The sequence below is a fragment of the Thunnus albacares genome, chromosome 1 (genome assembly GCF_914725855.1).
Source record: "Thunnus albacares chromosome 1, fThuAlb1.1, whole genome shotgun sequence".
Taxonomy (NCBI): domain Eukaryota; kingdom Metazoa; phylum Chordata; class Actinopteri; order Scombriformes; family Scombridae; genus Thunnus; species Thunnus albacares.
Genome location: NC_058106.1, coordinates 13,970,632 through 13,991,515, shown reverse-complemented (window position 1 = coordinate 13,991,515; position 20,884 = coordinate 13,970,632). Strand labels below are relative to the sequence as shown.

The 20,884-nt window shown below is 41.3% G+C and overlaps 3 protein-coding genes across 11 annotated transcripts in view; all 3 read right to left on the bottom strand.

The window, feature by feature from the left end:
* Nucleotides 1–3,015, bottom strand: part of myo5aa (myosin VAa) — a 55,452-nt gene extending 52,437 nt beyond the window's left edge. For 5 of the 9 annotated variants that reach the window (XM_044339112.1, XM_044339213.1, XM_044339031.1 and 2 more), the window contains exon 1: nucleotides 2,768–3,014. In XM_044339112.1, the coding sequence (XP_044195047.1) occupies nucleotides 2,768–2,794 (27 nt within the window). In that variant the 5' untranslated portion in view covers nucleotides 2,795–3,014. Of the gene's footprint in view, nucleotides 1–2,767 lie in introns of all 9 variants that reach the window. The other 4 variants (XM_044339293.1, XM_044339353.1, XM_044339525.1 and 1 more) reach the window with 2 other exon arrangements.
* Nucleotides 3,016–6,454: 3,439 nt separating this feature from the next.
* On the bottom strand, nucleotides 6,455–11,243 carry arpp19a (cAMP-regulated phosphoprotein 19a). The gene is made up of 3 exons (XM_044338811.1): nucleotides 11,016–11,243; nucleotides 9,706–9,828; nucleotides 6,455–8,109 (listed from the first exon to the last, which is right to left on the bottom strand). The coding sequence occupies exons 1-3, from the start codon at nucleotides 11,070–11,072 to the stop codon at nucleotides 7,939–7,941; spliced, it is 351 nt and encodes a 116-aa protein (XP_044194746.1). The 5' UTR covers nucleotides 11,073–11,243; the 3' UTR covers nucleotides 6,455–7,938.
* Nucleotides 11,244–12,981: 1,738 nt separating this feature from the next.
* fam214a (family with sequence similarity 214 member A) overlaps nucleotides 12,982–20,884 on the bottom strand; it is a 32,688-nt gene continuing 24,785 nt past the window's right edge. The window contains exons 4-12 of the mRNA XM_044338699.1: nucleotides 20,393–20,518; nucleotides 18,276–20,148; nucleotides 17,791–17,916; nucleotides 16,972–17,060; nucleotides 15,843–15,939; nucleotides 15,381–15,539; nucleotides 15,094–15,162; nucleotides 14,419–14,618; nucleotides 12,982–14,285 (exon numbers count right to left, since the gene is read on the bottom strand). Coding sequence (XP_044194634.1) covers nucleotides 14,132–14,285; nucleotides 14,419–14,618; nucleotides 15,094–15,162; nucleotides 15,381–15,539; nucleotides 15,843–15,939; nucleotides 16,972–17,060; nucleotides 17,791–17,916; nucleotides 18,276–20,148; nucleotides 20,393–20,518 — 2,893 coding nt within the window. The 3' untranslated portion in view covers nucleotides 12,982–14,131. The remainder of the gene's footprint in view (nucleotides 14,286–14,418; nucleotides 14,619–15,093; nucleotides 15,163–15,380; nucleotides 15,540–15,842; nucleotides 15,940–16,971; nucleotides 17,061–17,790; nucleotides 17,917–18,275; nucleotides 20,149–20,392; nucleotides 20,519–20,884) is intronic.

The following is a 20,884-nucleotide window of genomic DNA, read 5'->3' as shown; positions in this document are numbered from 1 at the left end:
CCTGAAACTGCAATCAGAGGCTTCTGACTCTGTATCTCCTACACAGTCATGACATAAGAAGAGCAAGAGTTTTGGTTTCACTTTAGGTTTGTGAGTTGAGTCTATTTATTCTTTAAATCAATATTTATGTTGTGCTGCAGGACACCTCTTCAAATACAGTATGTATTTTTGAAAATCCAGGTTGTGTGAGGAAGAGCCTTCCCAGCTCTGACTCATTTAATGGAGCCTCGCTTCCCTTTCCACCGGGGTTATAGGTTCCATGTCTGCTTCTTATTACACAGCCCTGCTTCACTCACTCTCACAACCTCTTACATGTTTGGATCCTGATTTGTTTGATTGCAGATACAATGCACAATGGAAGATATTCACGATTTATTTGCACCCATCCGGCGCAATCACAGTGAAGTCTGGTGAAAACATGCAGGTTTTCTTTCTCACTGTAGTGTCGTCTTTCAAACCTATAAAATCTGCCTTCACCTCTGGCTCACCTCTCTTTCTGCTGCCAGCCAGGTCAGACACAGCCAAACCTAAACCAGAGCAGAATCTGATGTTGTGTGCATATATGTGTGTGTGTGTGTGTGTTAACCAAACAGCTCCGACCCGCTCAATAAGCTTCTATATAGCTGACTTATACACACAAAGGGCAGAGTGTTTTCCACCCGTGTGTTGGAAAACTAAATCACAGAGAGGGGTTTGACATCAGAGGTTGATTTCTGAAACAAACTGTACCATTCAAAGCCAGAAACTAACTTTGTGTTTCCCACACTGACACACGCATCCAAAAATTCACCTGCAATTAAGACCATTTAACAGCCGACAAGATTCTTATGGAATAAACAGGCTCAGGAAACGCATATAAAACCTGTGTTTTCCTAAAGGAGAGTGAAAGCAAGAAGCAACCTCTATGTGTCTAGAATAGAGCTCATCGCCGCATCTTCAAATGTCTTGTTTTATCTCATGATCAGTCCAAAATCGACAGATATTCAGTTTACCGTCCTGTATGACACAGAAAAGCTTGAAATTCTCACATTTGTGAAGCTGCAACCAGCGAATTTTATGCATTTTTGCTTAAAAAGTGACTAAAACTATTATTCGATTATCATAACAGTTGCTGATTCATTTTCTGTCGATCAACTAATCGATTAATCAACTAATTGTTGCAGCTCTTGTCCTGAATTAATAATACAACAATGTCAGAAAATAGTGACAATACCCAAAACCCAGAGCTCAGGGTAACATCTGGAAATTGCATTTTATGCTTTACTATCACATAAGAAAACCAGTTAATATTCACATCTGAATCAGTGAATCAGTGCATTTTTTGGGGGGAATTCATGCTTCAAAAAATAAAAATGTAAACAATTAAGTGACGAATTGCTTCAACAATAAATGCAACACTCAATTGGTGCCTTTTTGTTTTTTTGCTCTCCCCAGGTCAGAGGTCAGGGTCGACTACAGATCAGCAGCCTAGGAGCTGGCAGGAAATGAGACATTTCAGCAAAGTGACCATTTGCTGCGACGGGGGCTTGAATCTGTGTCATCTGCTTTAAAAGGTGCTGTGTTTAAACACTTGTTTACACTTGTCTCCAGCTCTACACACAACACAGACTGGTGACACAGCTGGGGAAGCTTTTAAGAGAACTGAAAGCGAGAGTGGTTCAAGTCTGGAAATAGATTGTAGCGCTGCTGTTTGGTACGAGTTTTAAAACACGTAAAAACCAATTGTCTTCGTCACGCACACACAATCATGAATCCTCTCCAACCACAAACCTTATTCAAGCTGAACCTACCAGCTGTTAAAGTGGGGGGGATGGGTGACTCATCTCCTTACACACACACACACATTTTCTTTATCTGTTTCACATTCACAGACGTACAAAAGCAGCAGTAGCAGCAACACGTATGACCTTGTGAGTCCTGTGAGTGTAACAGGCCTCCTCAGCTGCAGTGTCATTTTCCCTTCAGTGAGCATTTAGGGCTGCACAACTACACTGAGGCTTCAGGGCCTCCACTTGCTCTAAACATCCTGGATGCTAAAAGGAAGGATGCGGCGCTCATCGCAGCATCTTAGCGGTACCCAAACCTGCAAGAGGAGGACGCTCACATCCCAAAGAACCGCGTCACACGCCTGAGACACGCAAAAAAATATAAATAAAACACTCACACAGGAGCATAAAGATACCCAGGTTGGACTGAGGCCAAATATTATGGTTTAAAAAGCGTAAAACCGGAGCCTCCATGATGGCTGGCACCGCCTTTGCATCATCCCGGCCCCTCTAGCCTCCGGAGGGGGATGATGTGAAAAAATACGAAGGCCCCGGTAACGTTAGAAGGTGAAATCTTGTTTGGGTGAAACAAACGAGGTGACAAATGAGGAGTATTGATGGATAAAGCTGATTTTGCGTGATGTTTCTGTGTGTGGGGGAAAAGGACGAGTGTGGTGGAGGAAAAAGAGGCGTCTCTCTGTCGCATCTGTTAACGCTGGCTTTCTGTCAACTGCACCCATTTCAGCATCTATATTTAAACACACCTCACAGCCTGTCAGACCAGCGTGATTTACCAGCTTTATCAGACACATTTTCATTCATTTAAAAGCAACAATATCACCTCTGCTAGCGAGACACCTTTTTTTTTTTTACCCGTGGCGAAAATCAAACTGTCAAGCGTGTTTGTCCTTAAAACGTGAGCTGAACAGTGAAAGCTGCGTCAATAACATTTATTACTGCTAGCAAACAGCTGCAAACATACACATATACAGTTGTTTTACCTTTGTGTACAGCTCCGACGCTGCCATGACGGTCACTCGCTGTTTGTCCTTTCTTTCTCCAGTCTGGGGGGGCTAAATGTCGGTCAGGTCTCCGCACTGCATGGGGCTCATGTAGGGAGTGAGTGTTTTCAAGTAGCGGAGGAACAGCTCCTTTGTTGCTGCGGGGGGGACTCACGGGGAAGATGTGTCTCTTATCGCCATGATAACCTGCAAACTTTGCATTGTGGGTATGATGGATGAAATGATTCAGCCAAAAGGCGAGGTGCTGCTGCTCCTGCTCCGCCTGGGAAACTGCGCCCCCCGGTGGTGAAGGAGTTTAATACACCACCAATACAACAACAACAACGAAACATGGTTAGGGGGGGGGGCTTTTTTGTTGTTAAAGTCTCCCTCCACTCAAAAATGTTTTCTTCTTGTTCCTTCAGTTGGATTGTTTGAGCTTCACTGTGCAGAATGATGTAAATGCAGAGTTTGAAGGTACTTGAAGGCTGTTTTCACATTCATCTGCTGAAAATGCACTCATTAAAAATCTGATATTAAGGGGGCGGGCATACGAGCAGGATTTGTGACATCACAACTATTAGAAGCCAATCCTGGTCCAGTATTCAACTTACGCAAATGTGATGTGGAAACCAGAAGCCTCCAGTGCACAAACTGGCTATTTTTCCATGCACAAAATATTCCAGTTTTTGCCCTTATTCTGAAAAAGATATATATATATATTCCTACTAAGCTGTTTATATAATGAAAATGAATATGCCACTAATATTCCTGTTTACATGCAGAGGGTTTTCAGGGTTTCACTCTGCTCCAGTGGGAATGGGAATCACAAGATCTCTGCAGGAAGTGAAGTAAACCAGCGAGGTGAAAAATATTAGTGCCTGATAGTTATAAGTGATTTTTGATATGACTGATAATATAAATGTATAGTTACAGGCACATCCAGTACTGAGGTTGTCCCATGATGTTTACTACACTGCTGAGTGTTTTTGGTGCATCACACCGACACCATCAGTCAGGATAATAACCAATCATCTCCATCCTCGTCATGGAGAAGGCATTCTCTGTTTTTCCAGCCCTCCCTGAACAGCTCTCCACTCTCCTCTCAATCCTCCCCTCTGTCTGCCTTCCTCCTCCAGTACGTCATTTTGCCTGCACAGAGGTAAACAGGCAAGAGGCCATGTGTCACAGACTGCAGTAAAAAACTCAAATTGAGAAGCATATTCTGAATGCGCTGTATACATGTCCAAAAAATGCTCCTAAAACCAGAATAATATCGGCATATCCCACATGTCTTAATCAGAAAATGCTGCATTTGGAATAAGGCTTAATTCAAAATATCCAAACAGCTGTTTACATGAGCCGTGTCAAATTCAGAATATTGTCATATTTGGAATAATTAGTGTGCATGTAAACATAGTCAGTGAGAATGGACTTTACAGTGAAGTAGGAGACATCTTTAACGTTTAGCTAATATTTACATATTCATAGATTCTGGATTTTTTAATGAGGAAGAGTAGATGTAATATTAAAGATTTTAACAAGATAATTGAACTTTTTTGTGGAAAAACCAAATCAGACACACATTATTATTCAAAGTAGAGGATTTTATATACATCTTAAAACATGTCTGGAGGGGATCTTTTGAGGATCAAATCAGGGTCAATAACAATTTGAGTTTATAAATTGATGCTCACAAATAAAGTTTGTATATGTCAAATCAAACTTTGTAAACCTGTGAAGATTTGTATTTGTAAAAAATTGAAAATGTGAGAATGAAATCTTAAATCAAGCGTTCACAAACGAGTCAGGTGCCCAAATGATCATTTAAATTGTTTTTTTAAATTTATTTTAAAAGTTTATCTGAAGCTAATATGAAGCTTCAGTCGTCCAAATGAGTCAAATCAAGTAGATATCTTTCAAAGTTCATCGTTTTAGTGCCAAAGTTCCTCTTTACTATATTTCCTCCGCAGCTCAACAGGGAAACACTGTCAGAGGAAACACAAAGAGGGAATTTGATGCTAAAAAAACTGTAAATGTGTCAGATATCCACTTGATATGACTAACTCAGACTGCTGAAGCCTCATATAAACTTCAGATAAACTTTTAAATGTATTTTTTCACTAAATGACTGTGGACACACTGTGGATTTTGGCTTCCATCACTTACAAAGAAAACACATTTGAAGGAGATCTTTTAGCAGTCAGTATGAACAAGATGAATGATTACAGCGATGGAAACCTCTTTCAGTGTTTATTTGGACACCTGACTGTTGTTTTAAGACACACTTGAAAAATTGTGAAGCCGTCCTATAATACAAACAACGTAGCTCTTGAAAAACAAAAAAGACATACATGAATAGAACGGAAAATTAACTCTGTATCATGTCTTTCTCTTTTCCTTTAGCAATATGGCTTCAATATGAATCTCGTAATCTAAACATCTAAATATGCTGTGTCTTGCAGCTGGCTCTATTAAGAATATTACTGGAAAAAAATCATCTAATTACTAAAATACGGTTATTGTAAATTAATTAGTGGGGATCCTCTCCAGGCCCCCAGAATCATCATCATCATTTTTTATTTAATTTAGGGGAAGTTTAAATAAGCTCTATGAGTATACAACATGTTTTTTTTTATTTAGTTTAATACATCCTGACAGTATATAAAAGTGAATTTTTGTTCTTAATTTGATTATTTGTGTATGTTGCTTCCCTGACATGTTGTTTTTTTAATCAAAATTAATAAACAAAGGAAAAAGTGGGGAAAATCCTTTCAAAATTTAAACAAAGAGGCAATAATCAGTGAATCCTTCACAGAAGTTGCAAAGCTATTTGAAGACATTAGATGTAGCAAATTAAAACAGAGTAGATAAAATACCAGTAACATTTTATATTATAAATGAATTACTATGGCTCTGTAAAAGATCTAAACATTGTAAAGCTTATGATGGGTTTTTTGAGATAGTAAGAGTGGTGTTGAATCAGAGGTTGATACACCACTGTGAAGTATTAATGATTGTGATGCTAATTTATGTCTTACAAGAGTTCAGAGTCCATGATACTTTGTTTACAACTACATTACTGATGACTACTAACTAATTCAGCTTATCAGAGAGTTAACATTTCAACATCTTTGCAACATGGTCTTAGATTAACTATATAACATGTTTTCTCTGTTTTTGTTCTGTTTCAAAACAGGGGAAGAATATCCACTTTATGGGCCAGTGATAGCTCTGTTTAGTTAACATATGAGGACATGTAATCACATTTTGTCGCACAATGGTTTACAGCAGTGGTCCCCAACCTTTTTAGTTCGTCACCCTTTAAAAGCAAGCAATGTCATCACTGGATAAACGTCTAATGGTTGTGATCAATTCAGCCAAAGAGTGATTTCTTTATTGTATTTATAAGGCCTGAGGAGGTAAAATTATGCAGTAACTCAAGTAAACATAGTACAAAGTACACAGTTCTGTGTTTACTCTAGTTCCTGTCCTGTTAATCCAGGATTTATCTTGTCACCCCAAGGGCTGGAACCACAGGTCTAAAAAAAAAAAAAAAACACCAAACTTGATTAACGACAAACAAACAATGCTGAACCGTTTTTCGGTCAGATGTATGCATTGATTTACCATCTGAAAACACCTTAAACATTAAGCCCTGACAACAAAGTCAATATGACACAGCAATTAAACATTTGTGCAAAACTATTTTATTTACAAAACAAAATGGCACAAATTGACAGCAGGGCAGCCATATACATGCACAGCTCAGACAGATGTAGTGCTAGCGCAGATTTAAAACATTGCAGGTAAACTTCATCCAGTCAGTAAGGACCCTGGAAAAGCACTATACAGGGCCCAGGGCATTTTTTTTTAAAACATAAAAACTACTTATGAGCAGAGGTTTTTCCTAAGTCTGAACACAAGTCATAACACTCTTTGTTCCCAGTGCCAAGAGCTGCTCCCAGTACATTTTTGCCCATAGATTTCTACTCACACAGTGTATGGAGCACAAAGACTGGTCCCTACTGACAGGAATTTAGCTTTAAGGTCCCGTATACTCATCCACCCCTGTTATAGTAAGGTGATGTTTCATTCAGGACGACTTGAAATTAGAGACTTTGATCTGAGGAGAGGACTCTGTCAACATCACAGTTCAGACTGAAGCAACAACAGCATCCTCTTTTCTTTTTATCTTCTGCTTTGGAGTTAAAACATTTTCTAGTTCCAAGCAGACTTGAATGAACCACCTTTCTGCCACCCAGTGCTTTTATGCTGCATCTGAGCTTTTCAGCATCTGTGTAAATGTTCAGTGCACCTTAGTGAGTTAAAAGGGAGCTCAGTGAGGTTTGCCTTTGGGAGCCCTGGGTCACACATGCAGCTCTATATGACACTCCGGCCTTCACCGCGTGGTCCTTTCATACGGCTTCCCCCCATGTTTCACAATCAAAGTGTTAACAAAACTGAGCTTGGCCTCTGGATTACTATATTCAGTCAATCACTCAAGCATATTGACAGCATAATTTAGAATAAGGACATACAGTGAATGATACAAATCTGATGTAAAACGTTCTAAAAGGCTGACATCTGCCCCTGTGCCAACAAAAGGAAATATATACACTTCCAAACTGAGGGATCCTGATCACCATACTAAAGCCCTCCAACCAGACAAGACGCAGCTTTGCTGCTCGCCCCCATCTCTTCAGCCAGTAAACACCGTGCTATCAGTCGTCCATCAGTCGTACAAAGGCGTCACAGTCTGCTCCATCACACTCACACTTGGATGTCCTGTCTTTCAGTGTATCTTACATGGGAGTAAAGAGGAAACAAAAGGAACATGGAAAAGTAAGAGGACAATAAAAGAAGGGCAGTCAGTTTGGGGAAGTAGGGAGAGACAAAAATTAGAACAGGAGGCAATAGAGAAATGGCCAGATGGGGTGGAAACAAAAATAAAGAGGATTTGAGGGTATCAGCAAGCCAGTTCGCTGGGTGCTAGGTGTGGGTTCCTGTTAGGTGGGGTCCAGGCTAGTGGGGAGGAGGCATAGGCAGGGGACAGGTGGTACTGTGAGGGGTGGGAGAGGTAATGTTACAGCTCTGAGACTTGAGTGGTGGGGGTCGGGGGGGAGTTAGGGCTGGGAGGTGCTGCAGGGGCTGTCAAGGCCGTGTGTGCATCAGCCTGCCAGTTTACTGGCCACCAGAGAAGGTTTCCTCTGGGGCAGGTCCTGGGGGGTGGGGATGTGGTCCCCTGTGATCTCGGTCTTCTCTGGTGCAGCTGTCGGCAACTGCTTGTTCTTTATCTTCGCTTTAGCCATGTTGTAGTCGCCAGAGTCAAAGTACTTTTGCTACAGAGAAACATCAGACACAAGATTCACAATTATAAGTTGTAAACTATGAAAAGTGAACAGAAACAGCACCTGTGATTAATACAAGGTCACACTATTGTCAATATTCAAATATTATATAAATATTTTATTACATAGCAAGCAGCGTGGAACATCAACAGGTTTGGTGGTTTAGATGTAATAATACCAATTTAACAATTGGCCTAGCTCATTTTAATTATATGGTATGGAGAGCAATTTACATTAATTGTGAACTTGTTTTAAGGTTTTAAACTGGTTTTGCAGAACAGATAAATATATCTAGTGTAGGGTTGGAAGTAATGACTTTTTTCTTTATTGGTAAATGTATCAATTGTTTTTATGATTAATCAAACCATTCCACTTTAAAATGTTATAACTTCTGTCAAATGCCAATCACAAGTCACACAATTGCTTACTTAAAGTATTAAATAAAATTATATGAAATATGACAAAAGCAAACAGCTTTGTGTACCTGTAACCGTCAAGTGTTTGATTTAGTGTTTGTTTTACCTGATAAATTATGTAGTAATTAATCTTCTCTGAATCAAAAAAATCAATTCATCAAATAATCATTTCAGAACTCTTAAATGCAAAGAAAAGCTGAAAAACTGTTTTCAGTTTAGTTCGTTTTTCGGATTAGTTTAACTACTGATTAATCATTTGAATTTTTGCTCTGACAAAATACTAAAAAAAAAAAAATAAATAAATAATGGCAAGTGCTCATCACAAGTTCTTAATAGAACTCAGAGTGATCATTTCAAATCAGCTGCCAGGATGTGTTTGCTGGTATTTTTACTCAAGAAATGATTTGTCAATTATGACAACTTCCCATTTATAATATGTGCGATGCACTTGTTTTAGCATCACAGTATTACTTCATGTTTATCTATATGGAGGCGGTGTTATAAATACACAGTTGCCAGATTTATTACATAAACCTAGTCAAAACGAACTCAATCTAACACAAAACAACCCTGCAATTAATCCTACCATCATGAAGGTTATACTGTTCAGTTTTTGTTGAAACTGTTAAGAGGTCTTGATCCAACTTTATGGTCATTTTGGAGGCTGCAGTTTGTGGTGTTGTTGAATTATATTGTGTTTTACTGAGAAGTGTTTCTAAAACCTAGCCTTAACTGAAGGTTAATGGCCCTTGGGTTAAGATTATTTTCTCAGTTTAGATGTACCAACTCAAGTTTAAGTGCAATGTTACAAATAAAAAATGACAGAATAGGGATGCACCTATCTGATTTTCAGTCCCAATACTGATACCTGGGCTTTGGGTATCAGCTGATACCTAGTACTGATCCGATACCAGTGTTTAATTAATAAGCTGTACGCCTCACTGTGTGGGAGAGACTGGGATCATTTTTTTTATGTGTAAGGCAACATCAAGCTTGACTTAAACATTGCTTTGTAAAACAAAACTTAACAAATAAACATAGATGCAAATTGTTATTTATTAAAATAATGGTATCCGATATCAGTATTGGTGCATCTCTATGACAGAGGGTTTGGAGACTGCCCATTAGTGAATCCTGACTGATTTGCAGACAAACACAAGAGATAACTCACCCCCTTCTGGAGGCGTTTGCGAAGCAGATCAGAGCCTCCGGGTTTATTTCCTAAATTTGGATATCTGGCCTTCAGTTTAGCCTCCTCTGCCTTCTCGGGACTGATCATCTTGTCCTGAGCTTCCTGAAAAATACCACAAGCATTAAGACAGTGAGAAAGATGCACACTATGTAATAATAACAATGTCTCTATTGCACACCATATAATAATCTTATTCTTATTTTTTTATCATATACTATGTATATAATCACTGCACAATGGATAACTATTTTTATCTATTCCACTACTCTCATTTTATTGTATACAATGCATATAAGTACTGCACAATGTATAATAACCTTTTCTATTTTCTATTTAACTATTTTTTTTTATTTTATTGTTGTGTGTGATTTGTGCTGGAAGGTGCTGTTGTGACACTTAAATCTCCCTCGGGATTAATAAAGTAGAGAGCTTTCTTGCTGTATTGCACAATAATAAGAAACTACATTCACCGGGTGCTTCCAGGCTCCCACTGAAAAACATGTGTTAGCTTGTGACACTGCGGTATTTGACGGTGTATTTTATCAACTAAAATGTGCTTGATAGAACCTACAAATGACTGTTGACTGCCAATTTCCAACACTTTTGAAGCAATGCCAGCCTGAAGATATGTAGCTGTCAGCTGGCGTTTTATGTACTCACCTCACTGACATAACTTGGCGTAAAAGTAAAGTTAAAGATTCAAATGATCGCACTGCGTTTTATTGGTAACATTAGCTGTTAGACAGTGGAGCTAACCTACAGTGAGCTAGTGTGGGTTGGACCACCGGTTGTGTAAACGCAGAATTAACCGCTAAATATGCTGCCAGAAACCCTCTTGCTTGTTGTGATAAAAGCTGTGGACTATTAGATAGGCAGAAGTCTAGCATCATGGAAACGTGCGACAAATAAAGTGGCACTGAAGATAAGATTAGTGTAGGCTTCGAGCCAGAATACAGCGATCTTTTCGGTGGAAGCTAACGTTAGCAGCTGAGCTAATGACAGTTGGGTTAGCTTGAGCTGCTAACATTAGCTAGCTGACATTCACACTAACCACCCGAAACAGTCGCTCTATCAGCAGCTGAATGGCAGGCCAGCTAAGCGGTAACTCAGTGTTGTTACATGGCTGGTCTACACAGTTTCACTAAACCAACCGGGGGTTAATGGCTGACAACGGTTGATATGTCAACAATAAGGAGCGGGGGGCGCAGAGGCTAGCGTTAAGCTAACTTACGTAGCTAAAACAAAGTCAACCCGCGCTCCCGCTACTTCTTCACCGCTGCACCTGTTACCTTATCGTCCACTGGTGTCCCCTCGGCCGTCTGCGTTTCTTCGTTATCCCCCGACATCTTTTTTTTTATATTGTCGTGATCTCTAATCGAGAGGTTTGCTCACTAGTTGGGCAAGTGATCCACAAATCCTCTGTCACTCGTGTGCTCCGACTTTCCGAACACACACGAGTCCTGCCGTGCAGCCGAGCGAGCGCTCAAGAAGAACTCCTACGTCACATGCGGAGACACCATGCGCGTTCACGATCGGGCACTCCTGTCGTGAACGCCCACGCAGTGCTGGGACAGGATAAGGTTTTTTTTCTTACGTTGCATAACATGCTGATCAGCTGTTAGACCCATGTGCTGTAACGCAAATCCAGATTTCACTCAAATAATCCTCAGAGCTGGAGGATGATGAATACTGTAGTGATTAACACAGGCGAGGTTCAGTTAGTTATATGTGGATTTACACACCGATAATTTTTATTCATGCAGTGTTATATAGCAGAAGCGGGTTGCTATACTCACATTGTGTTAGATTACTGGGGGACCGAGCAGCACAGTATACACATTTAAACAGACACGTTAGACACACTAATAAAAACCCACAACCATAAAAATAAATTAATGATGCATACAAATGGGGCGAGACTGAGCAGAGGAAGCATTTAAGAACCCAGTGGCAGCCATGGTAAATGGCCACCCACCATTTCAAGCTTTGTGTGCCAAGCAGTACCCAACAACTATGATCAGCTTTTGTAGATTGTTGTGTGGCTGTTTCAACTTCTACAACCTGTGGTCTTATGAGAAGTGGTAAATAACTGCTGTCTTCAAGCATTAAGAGTCAAGGAGTATGTCAGTGTTGTTATTTTTCTCCTGTTGATCTTAAAATTGAACATTTTGCAAACTTTAAGTTTATCTTAACAAAAATACTGATTTTCCTTGACAAATGTGTTCAGCAGCTACCAGGCCACAGGTTTGCGGTGTCTTCTGTCCAAGTATTGTGTTGGAAAACTGTACTGTAAATGTGCCTGATCCGATAAATCATCCCCCTCTAAGGTTAACCCAGGCTGTTACCAATTCTAGCATTGATCTGTTTTTCATCCCTTATCACAGGCTTGTTTCTCATCTGTTTTCATAGAATTTTAAAATGTATTTACAAGTCAAATGGGACACTGGTAACAGAATTGTTAAAACAACAGTTTGAGTAAGATTAATTTTTGCACTCAAACATTATCTTTGCTGAAACACTCACATGTACCAGGTATTTGTGACTGGTATATTTTTTTCTTGTTGCGTATTTCAGGACAATTAAAAAAAATAATTTAAAATTATTTAATGGAACATTTGTCATTTGTCTTTGTTTACAGTTCCATAAAGAAAATATTTGGAAGGCATCATCTACTTTTTGTGCCCCCATATTTTGGAAAGTGCTGCAAATACTACTATGACTACATCAAGAACACTTTACACTTTCAACTATAAAATTTAGTAAATAGTTGTTTCCGAATCCATATGTACATGACCTAATTCATGATTTATTCCAAACATAATGCACATATAATGCTTTGTGATTTACTGGGGGAGCACATTGTGCTACATATGTATGAAAAACAACGTTCTAAAAAAGGCCTGAATGCCGAAATACTGGATGTATTTATGTTGGTGTTTTGTAGTACCAGTATAAAGTCACTCATGTTTAAATTGAGAACATCAGCAGAAAAACAGCTGTCTCACCACACACATCATTCCTGCCACATGTGAAGAGTATGGAAATCATATTATCATCCGTGATGCCTTATTTGCACTTCTGTTTTTCTTTATTTGCACCAAGTATACATTTTAGATGTTTCATTTCAGAATGAAACTCTGAATATCAGCAGAGGTCACTTATGTTTTATTCAAAAACCCTCCAGTGTGAGTGTATGAAGATGAAGTGATAGACCAGGGAACACAGTGAGGAAAATAATAACACAAAGAGACTGAGCAGATTTCAAGATTGCTTTAGAAGATATATAGATATATTTTTTTTTTCAGATTTGAATATTAATGTCAAAAATACATACTATGATATACAGTTTGCACTACATCATCTTAGCATGACAGACGTCACAAGTAGTTACTGAAATATTAATTTAAATATTAAATAAACTGATGGTAAGTAAACTGAAAGTGAATGTGTAAACACTAAAACTAAGGTTACTCTTTCTATTGCAACACTTCCTATAAAGTGGTTTTGTAACAGTACAAAAGTATTAGAATATTACTATTTTCTGTTTCATTTCCAGTTATAATGAGAAAAAAAATCCACAGTGCACTTCTGATGTTCTTCTGTGATGTGTTCAGTTGAGTCCAGCTTGATTGCGTGTTCGACTTCTTTAGTGGTCCATGGTATGCGTTTTTTTGGACGAGGGGATGGCGTTGCACCACAGTCTGCCACCCAGTTCCTCTTCCGTTATGTGCTCCCTCTGCGCCGAGCTCAGGAATCACAGGGTCAAAGCTGAGTCACTTTAAATTCAATCAATCTGATATCAAAACAATTTTTTTAACCATTAAAAGGGCCTTGTATTTCATTTATAAAGATATTAATTGAGATTGAACACTTATTCATTATGTCACGTAGAGGTCCAATTAAACATTTTGATTTGTAAAGTAGCACAAACTCTGCTGAATTAATTTTAAGTGTCTAACTGCTTCTGTAGACAATCACTGGTCTCTACTCTCCTGCCAGACGCTGGAGGGGATACACACAACAGCAGGAAAAAGAATTTTCTATCCATAATCTGGTAAGGCCTTCTCAACCAGCAGTTCAGGATCTCAAACCAAACCCTATAAAACTAACCTGTGACCCAGCCTCTCTGATCCCAGGTCGTGCACTCAACAGAGAACAAGGTTTCATTTCTGACAAGTCTCCCAGGCTCTTAGCCCCCCTTTGTCAGTTCTGGGTGACAAAAGGAATGAAACTTAAAGAGTTTGGGCACAAGCCAGGTGAGTCTTGTTGACTGCTGTCCTTAAATCTCTTCTCTTTTCAAATACTAGCCATAGGCTAACAGGCTGAGTCTATCGCTGGCATCGAGGTGTGAGTGAAGCTTCAGTAGTGGCCTGCCAGGTGGAGGAGGGAGGGAGGGAGTCAGACCTTAGCAGCGGGGAGAGAATGGTGGGTCAATGGGGGACTCTGTGAAGGACTGGAGTTCATAGGCAGCACCACTGTCCACCTCCATGGACTTTCTAGAAAACAGCAGACGAATGTCCCTATGGAGGTAGATCTTCCCAGACTTAGAGCTCTGGAACCTGGTTGGGGTTGGAGAGGGAGGATCAGTAAGGGAGGAGACACTCCACCGTTGCTGGAAATATTTCAGTTCTTGTGTTTACAAGACACAAGTCAATAAAATATTGGGATCAACATAAAAGACAGCTATCTCACCTCAGATGAACAAGGTAGCGCAAGGTGCGAACCTGGCCCAGGCTGAGGGGCTTCCTGCTGGTCTGATAATTTGCGTCACGGCGGACGGGAACAGAGAAGGTCCTCTGGCGTAGGAAGGTCTGGTGTCCAGCTGGCATGGCTCGGAGGTCGTACATCACAACAAACATCTTTACCACCGTCTTGTTAGGGTTGAATAAGGTCTGAGCAGCAGAAGCAGAGAACAGGGCAGGATTAAGACAGGTAGCAACATACAGAACATACAATGAACATAAGAATGTACCTGATAATGTTATGAAAATACCTGAAGGAAAATGCCTTTCAAATTCTAAGGTAGGAGCTTACAAGTAGCACAATAAATCAATAAAAACATGTCCTTGACTCTGTATGTAACATGTAGAATTTGCCTCTTTAACCACTAGGGGTCTCCCTCTCCTTTTGTTACTTGGCATAATCAGCTCTTTGTTCTCAGCCATGTGTAAACCATCATGCAGATATATATACACTGACTGGCCACTTCATTAGAAACACCTGTGCAATCTAAAGCAACACAATACAACAGCTCTACCGTCAATTCCATTTTTACGAAGCTTATACATTTTCAGTTTTTGTTGACATTGTCAGAAATGTGGTAATTCTACTTTATGTTTATTATTATGTTTATGAAAGATTCCTCACCACTTGAATGGTTCCTGATGGAGGTACACGGTAGCCCCTTTTTCCAAGGGACTCCAGGTTTATAACACCCTGTGAAAAAAAAACAAACAACCAACACTGTGTCATAAGCAGACATACAAAGGTCACACACACCGGAGCTCAAACACATCGAACGCCAGTAGCAGATATGGCTTTCAGTTCAAGGCTAAATCCTACAAGCTGGAATTAAAAGTTGACTAATTTATTGATTGACTGACTGGGGGGGGGGGGGGGGGGGGGGGGGGGGGGGGACAAACAACCAATCTCACCATATATGGTGATGGAGCGTTGTCATCGGAGACACTGTAGAATGACACATCCACAGGTAAGGTCAGGTGACTGGGGCAGAAGGACCCGCTGGCTCCAACCTCAGCTGTGAAACCCTCCACTGTCCCTAAAGGCTCCAGGCGGTAGTTCAGCACACACTCCTGAAGAAACAAGAACAAAGATTTTTCTTAGAAATGCAACACGCCTTTGATTGTCTTTTTTAACTTTCTTTATGAGGACAGACTGTCAGCAAAGTTCTTAAAGAAATATTTTTTAAAAAGAAAACAAGCTGCTGGATGATAACTAGTCCAGCATTCTGTTGAAATATGATTACTTTAATGGACTTGTGGATGACAAATGGCATGAGTGAAAATAGACTATTCTCAAAAATAGTGAATAAAAAGACAACAGCTAATTCTGTGTGTGTGTGCGTGTGTGTGTGTGTGTGTGTGTGTGTGTTATACCTCAAAGTTTCCCAGCAGACTGAGACTGGCAGGTGGAGCGCTGGCACTGAACAGCTGTTGTGACTCCTCAGTGTCCCCCTCTCTCTTTGGACACACCCTAAAGGGTTAAAACCCACACAAACACTTGATCAACTTGTTCTGTATGTGTTAAAGAGCATCTTAAGGTATTTACGTGACAAACATTCCTGGTATGTCTGAACAAAACCTGGGGCCAGGGTTAGACATAATGATTTCAGACTGAATTTTATTTTTGTGTGTACACAAACGTGATATCAGCCATCTCCAAATGTTTGTTACTCTTGACATTGTATCACATATTTTTTTAATTTAATCAACCATCAAATTTTTTTGCATATAAAAGAACCTCAAAATGATGCGAGGTAATATTTTGAAAAAGGCTTTAAACAACCACAGGCAACACTGACCAGCATTTAGCTGAACTTTCCACTCTGACGGCTAAACTTTTTGAAACATATGCTTCATCAAAAGCGGCACTGAGCTACCACCCACACCTGCAGTGTGTAGGCAGTGCCATGAAGCTCTGTGTGTATAAAGCCAGCTCAGTTCTGTCTGCCATTTTGAGCTGAATGTGCGTGATTCTAGATGTAGTCACAGTACAGCAGAGCTTCAGCAGGTGGCAGCGTGAGAAGAACAGTCAGCAGAACAGGAGTGACCTAACCTTACCACTCAGAACAACACTCTTATTGTCTGATTTCTCAAAAAACAAGAGACAATACTTCTGTATCTTATTGCTTATCCAAGGCTCTATTTGTGTCTCCTCACTAATATAGATCCCTTTTAAACATTATATAGCTTGGTTGATACTATTGGTAAACTACAAAAACTCTGTAATAATACAGCTTTAAACACATGAAAAAGCTATAAATATATCAACTATCAAAAGTTTTACACAGCTGAAATGGTGCAAAGTGAGAAAAAGAAGTAGGTTTTAAAATTGCTGTGCAGACAGAGTAACTTGATCCAGATGGTACTATAATCCACAGAGGATGCGGGAGGTAATTGTAATTTGTCTTTCGGTTTACAATGGAGAAATTACCCTGACCTCCTCCACAAGGACAAACGGACTTGTAACTACAGTAACAAAGATCCCAGGTGAGAAAATGTGTACCTTTTCCCAGAGGCCCAAGGCAAACCCTTACAGCCAGCCAGAGAGGTGTCCAGGTCAAAGTAGCCTGTTTGATTTCTCCTCTGAGGAACCTGCCGCAGACAAACAGGTCATGATTAACAATACACACAGAAACTGTCACGGTGTGCCAGGTTAGAGTTTGGAAGACAACATGCCTGTTTAAAAAAACAAAAAAACAAAACTGCAGATCCTCAAATTAAAAACTGTAAGATCACAAAAAACTGTGTAAAAAGCTGAAATTGTCATTAGATCTGAAACACTGTTGCTAGGTAAATCAACCCAACAGCAAAAAGTGAGTTTCAATGACATAATAAGGTAATAATAAGTTTTGACTCCATTTTGTGCATCAGGGTGTGTATGTGTGAACATTCTGAACTTGTGTTGGTGAGACTGAGAGTTCCTAGTACTGTGTGTGTACATTTTAGAGTTAATGTGTCCAAGCGAGACTGATCAGACAACAGGAAACTGTGATGATTTGGCAGTTTGGTAATCTGACGATCTTTACTGTGGCTGATAAGTCACACATAAGTCACATGTCTTACTGTTACTCGCCTTTGTGTTTGTGTTTCTGTGTGTACATTAAGCTGCTGTCTCTGTCTCTTTATGATTAACATTCACGAGCTCGCCTCTCACACTGGTATACATACTTTCAGATGACTAGAAATAAAGGCTCGTGAGTGTATTGTTATGACAAACATAACTGCATGGACATTGACTTTGACTACTAATCATGTTCTGCATGTGAACTTGTCATCTTAACAAATGTGCTAATTAGAAAGTGTGAGAGTGTGTGTCTCGTACAGGGCTGGAGAGCAGAGGCAGGCCAGTACAGGGGTGGAAGGCCTTTGTCGCGGTGGCGTCTAATGAGTGGCGATTCTGTTTCTTCCAGCTGTTGCAGGGACGCAGAGGGGAGGGGCTGTGAGCTCGCTGGAGCACAGAGAGGGAAAGAGATTGAGACAGCTTGCAAGTAAACCAATATCATCTCTATTTATCAAACCATGTTCTCAGATATCTTATGTCATTCTTATTGGCACTCCAGTCCCACCTGTTCCAAACAAAACACTCAAACATGAGGAGTTTTTAAATAGACTGCATCATTTGCTTTATCAAATGTTTAATTTTCTAATATTTGTCAAACATAAATTAACTTTTTAGAATATAATTAAAAGTGATGCAGTTGAACCAGGACTTCTCTGAGCACTGATAGGATGCAATGATTTGCAAGAAGTGCAATCACTCAAAAATATTTGGATTAACAACTTCTGTTGAAATGAGGAGTCGCTTACCAGGACAGTAGCAGGGGGAGTCATGTCTGGACTGGGGGTGCTGGAGCATCCAGACTCCGAGGGCGCCTGGTTCTCATCCCGGAAGGCAGAGGCCTGGGCAATCGCACAGGTTTGCGTCCGCATCTGGGAGTGAGGCTGAGGCTGAGGCTTGCTGTGGTTGTGGTTTATGTTACAGTTCATGGCTGAGCTGGCGTCATTGCAAGTCCAACTAAAGATCTGCGCGCTCCTCGGGCCGTTCTCAAGGACAGGGGAGGCAGAGCGGGTTTCATGGCTGCTGGGTGTCTTGACTCTGAGCTTTTCCTGTGTGGGAGTTCGTAAACGCTGGCCAGCCTGGGTGTGGAACTGGCCTTTAAATGAGGGTTCTTCAAGTGTAAAGTGGGCGCCATTTTGGGCCCTGGGAGAATGGCGTTCGGTCCCCGGGTCGACTCGGGGCTTGTCTGTGCAAATGGGCGTGTGTGTGGCAGCGGTGTGCGTTCCACTGTGAGGTTCGTGGCTGGGTATGTGGCCGTTGGTGTAGCCATTGGTGGCAGTGTTTGAGGCTTGTGGGATGTGTGCTGTGTGCGAATATGTGCGGACCGTGTGTGTGACTGTTGTTGTGTGCGTGTGGTGCAGAGGGCTGCTGCTTCTGCTGTGCCTGGGCGACAGAGAGGGGACAGACAGTCTCTCCTGGATGAGTCTAGTAATGTCTTGTACTGCCTGGGCAATGAGGGAGCTGTCTCTCTCCCTCTCCCTGTCTTTCTCCTTCTCTCCGTCTCTCTCTGTCTCTCCATTCCTCTCCTCCTCTCTGTCTCTTGTCTCAGTCATTTTCAGCTTCCTGCAGGCTGCAGGTTTAGGGGAGGAGCTCTCCCGTTTGCTGAAAGAAGTGTCAGTCACGGGTGTGTTGAAAGGGGTGGGCCACACACGGCCCACAGACTCATAGGGCGGTACCTCTGGCTCTTTGGTCTTATTGGCAGTTATGTCCTCATGGTTACTGCCCCACATGGCTTTGGGAGGGTTGTCAGAAGCAAAAAGTCCGGGGGGAAGTGGCGGTGCTGTGGGGTCACAGAAGTTGAGCCTCTGTGCAATGCGGGCAATAACTTCCTGTCTCTCCTGCAGCAGGGAGCCAATCAAGGGGTTTGTTTCATTCGCAGGCCTCGGGGAGGGGCAGCGGGGTGGCTCAGCCAAGGAGAAATTCTTAAAAGCTCTCAATGGTTGGGGGATAGGCCCCTTTGACCTGTCACTGCTGTTGGTGCCAGACCCATACTCCTCTACTTGTGTGGGGTCAGAAGAACCATTGAGGGCCGAGTACAGCCACTTCCCTGCTTTACTCGTGGGCAGTGGTGAGGGAGAGTGTGAGCGGGAGGGCGTGGGGGAGTGGGAGGGTCTGTGAAACAGTGGGGAACCCTGACGTTGTGGGATATTAACCTGCGGAAGCTCTCCATTCTGATACGTGTGGTTTTCACCAGGCTCCTGGCTCTTCTTGCTGTAAGGAGGTGGCACAGCAGTGTGGGGAAGGCTATTAATGGGTATGTTGTTGATGGGAAGATTAGGGATGGGTAATCCATTGAGAAGAAGGCCAGACATGGAGTTGGAGCTCTTGCTGTACATGTTTGAATTGTGAAGGAGGGTGTCTTTGCTGGGGTCCTGGCTCTTTTTGTGGGTGGGCGGGCCACCATGGCTATTGAGGTTTGGGTTGAGGCTGGGGGTCTTGCCGTAAAGCAGAGGCAGGCCCGTATGGATGCTGCAGGCCAGGGTGGGGTAGGTAGGTTGGCGGGGCAGCGACTGGACACGAACCTGCAGCGCAACACTCTGGGAAACATTGGGGACGGGGAAAATGTGCTCTGACGGCGGCTGGGAGAACTGCCACACCAACTCCTCATCAGCAGCACTGATCCTGTTTAAGAGAGAGAGAGAGAGAGAGAGAGACTCAATAAACAGGCCACTGTTATATCTAGGAATTGTGAGAGTTTTACAGTTTTACTCAGTTTTCCTTCAATTCAATTCAAATCTTGTATATAATATGAATTCGAAAATAACCTAACTTTAGCTTTAGTAGCTTTAATAATCTCTCCCCACAGCTTCAGTGGAAAGCCTTCAGCCCACCAGTGTCAAAGTCTTGAGTGAGTGTTATGTCTGACCTGTACAGGATGTTTCTGGGGACGATGCCATGGGAGGCGCTGAGCCAGGCGCTGAGCTGGGAGAAGAAGACGTAAGATCGAACGGCCAACAGCAGGGTCTTCTCCTCGATGAAACGATCACCGCTTCTATTAAAAACACAGTTAAAAGAGGTGGAAATGTGCCAGTATGTCAGGTTAATGGAAAACAGTTCACAGATGTGTGTTACCAGCTTCTACATATGTGAGTAGAGAAGTGGGCCAATTTCTCAGGCTAATTAACCCTCTGATTGCGAAGCCACTTATCTGGGTTTTCATTTTTTGTTTTAATATGCATGATTATTTAATTTAATAATGATCATTTCAGCAACCTTCACATCATAACTCCAAATGAAGCAATATCCGACCACAATATACACAGTAAACAAAGACAAAGAAAACAAACTTGTGCTGTACCTTACAAGTGTTTTGTTAGCAGTGGTATTGAAGAATAAGGATCATACCATCCTCTAAACA

Coding starts and splice junctions, on each gene's coding strand:
- arpp19a (XM_044338811.1), bottom strand. CDS start 11,072: ATGTCGGGGGATAACGAAGAAACGCAGACGGCCGAGGGGACACCAGTG. Junction 9,829..11,015: donor GGACACCAGTGGACGATAAG/GTAACAGGTGCA, acceptor GGTATTTTTCAG/GAAGCTCAGGACAAGATGAT. Junction 8,110..9,705: donor GCAAACGCCTCCAGAAGGGG/GTGAGTTATCTC, acceptor GTTTCTCTGTAG/CAAAAGTACTTTGACTCTGG.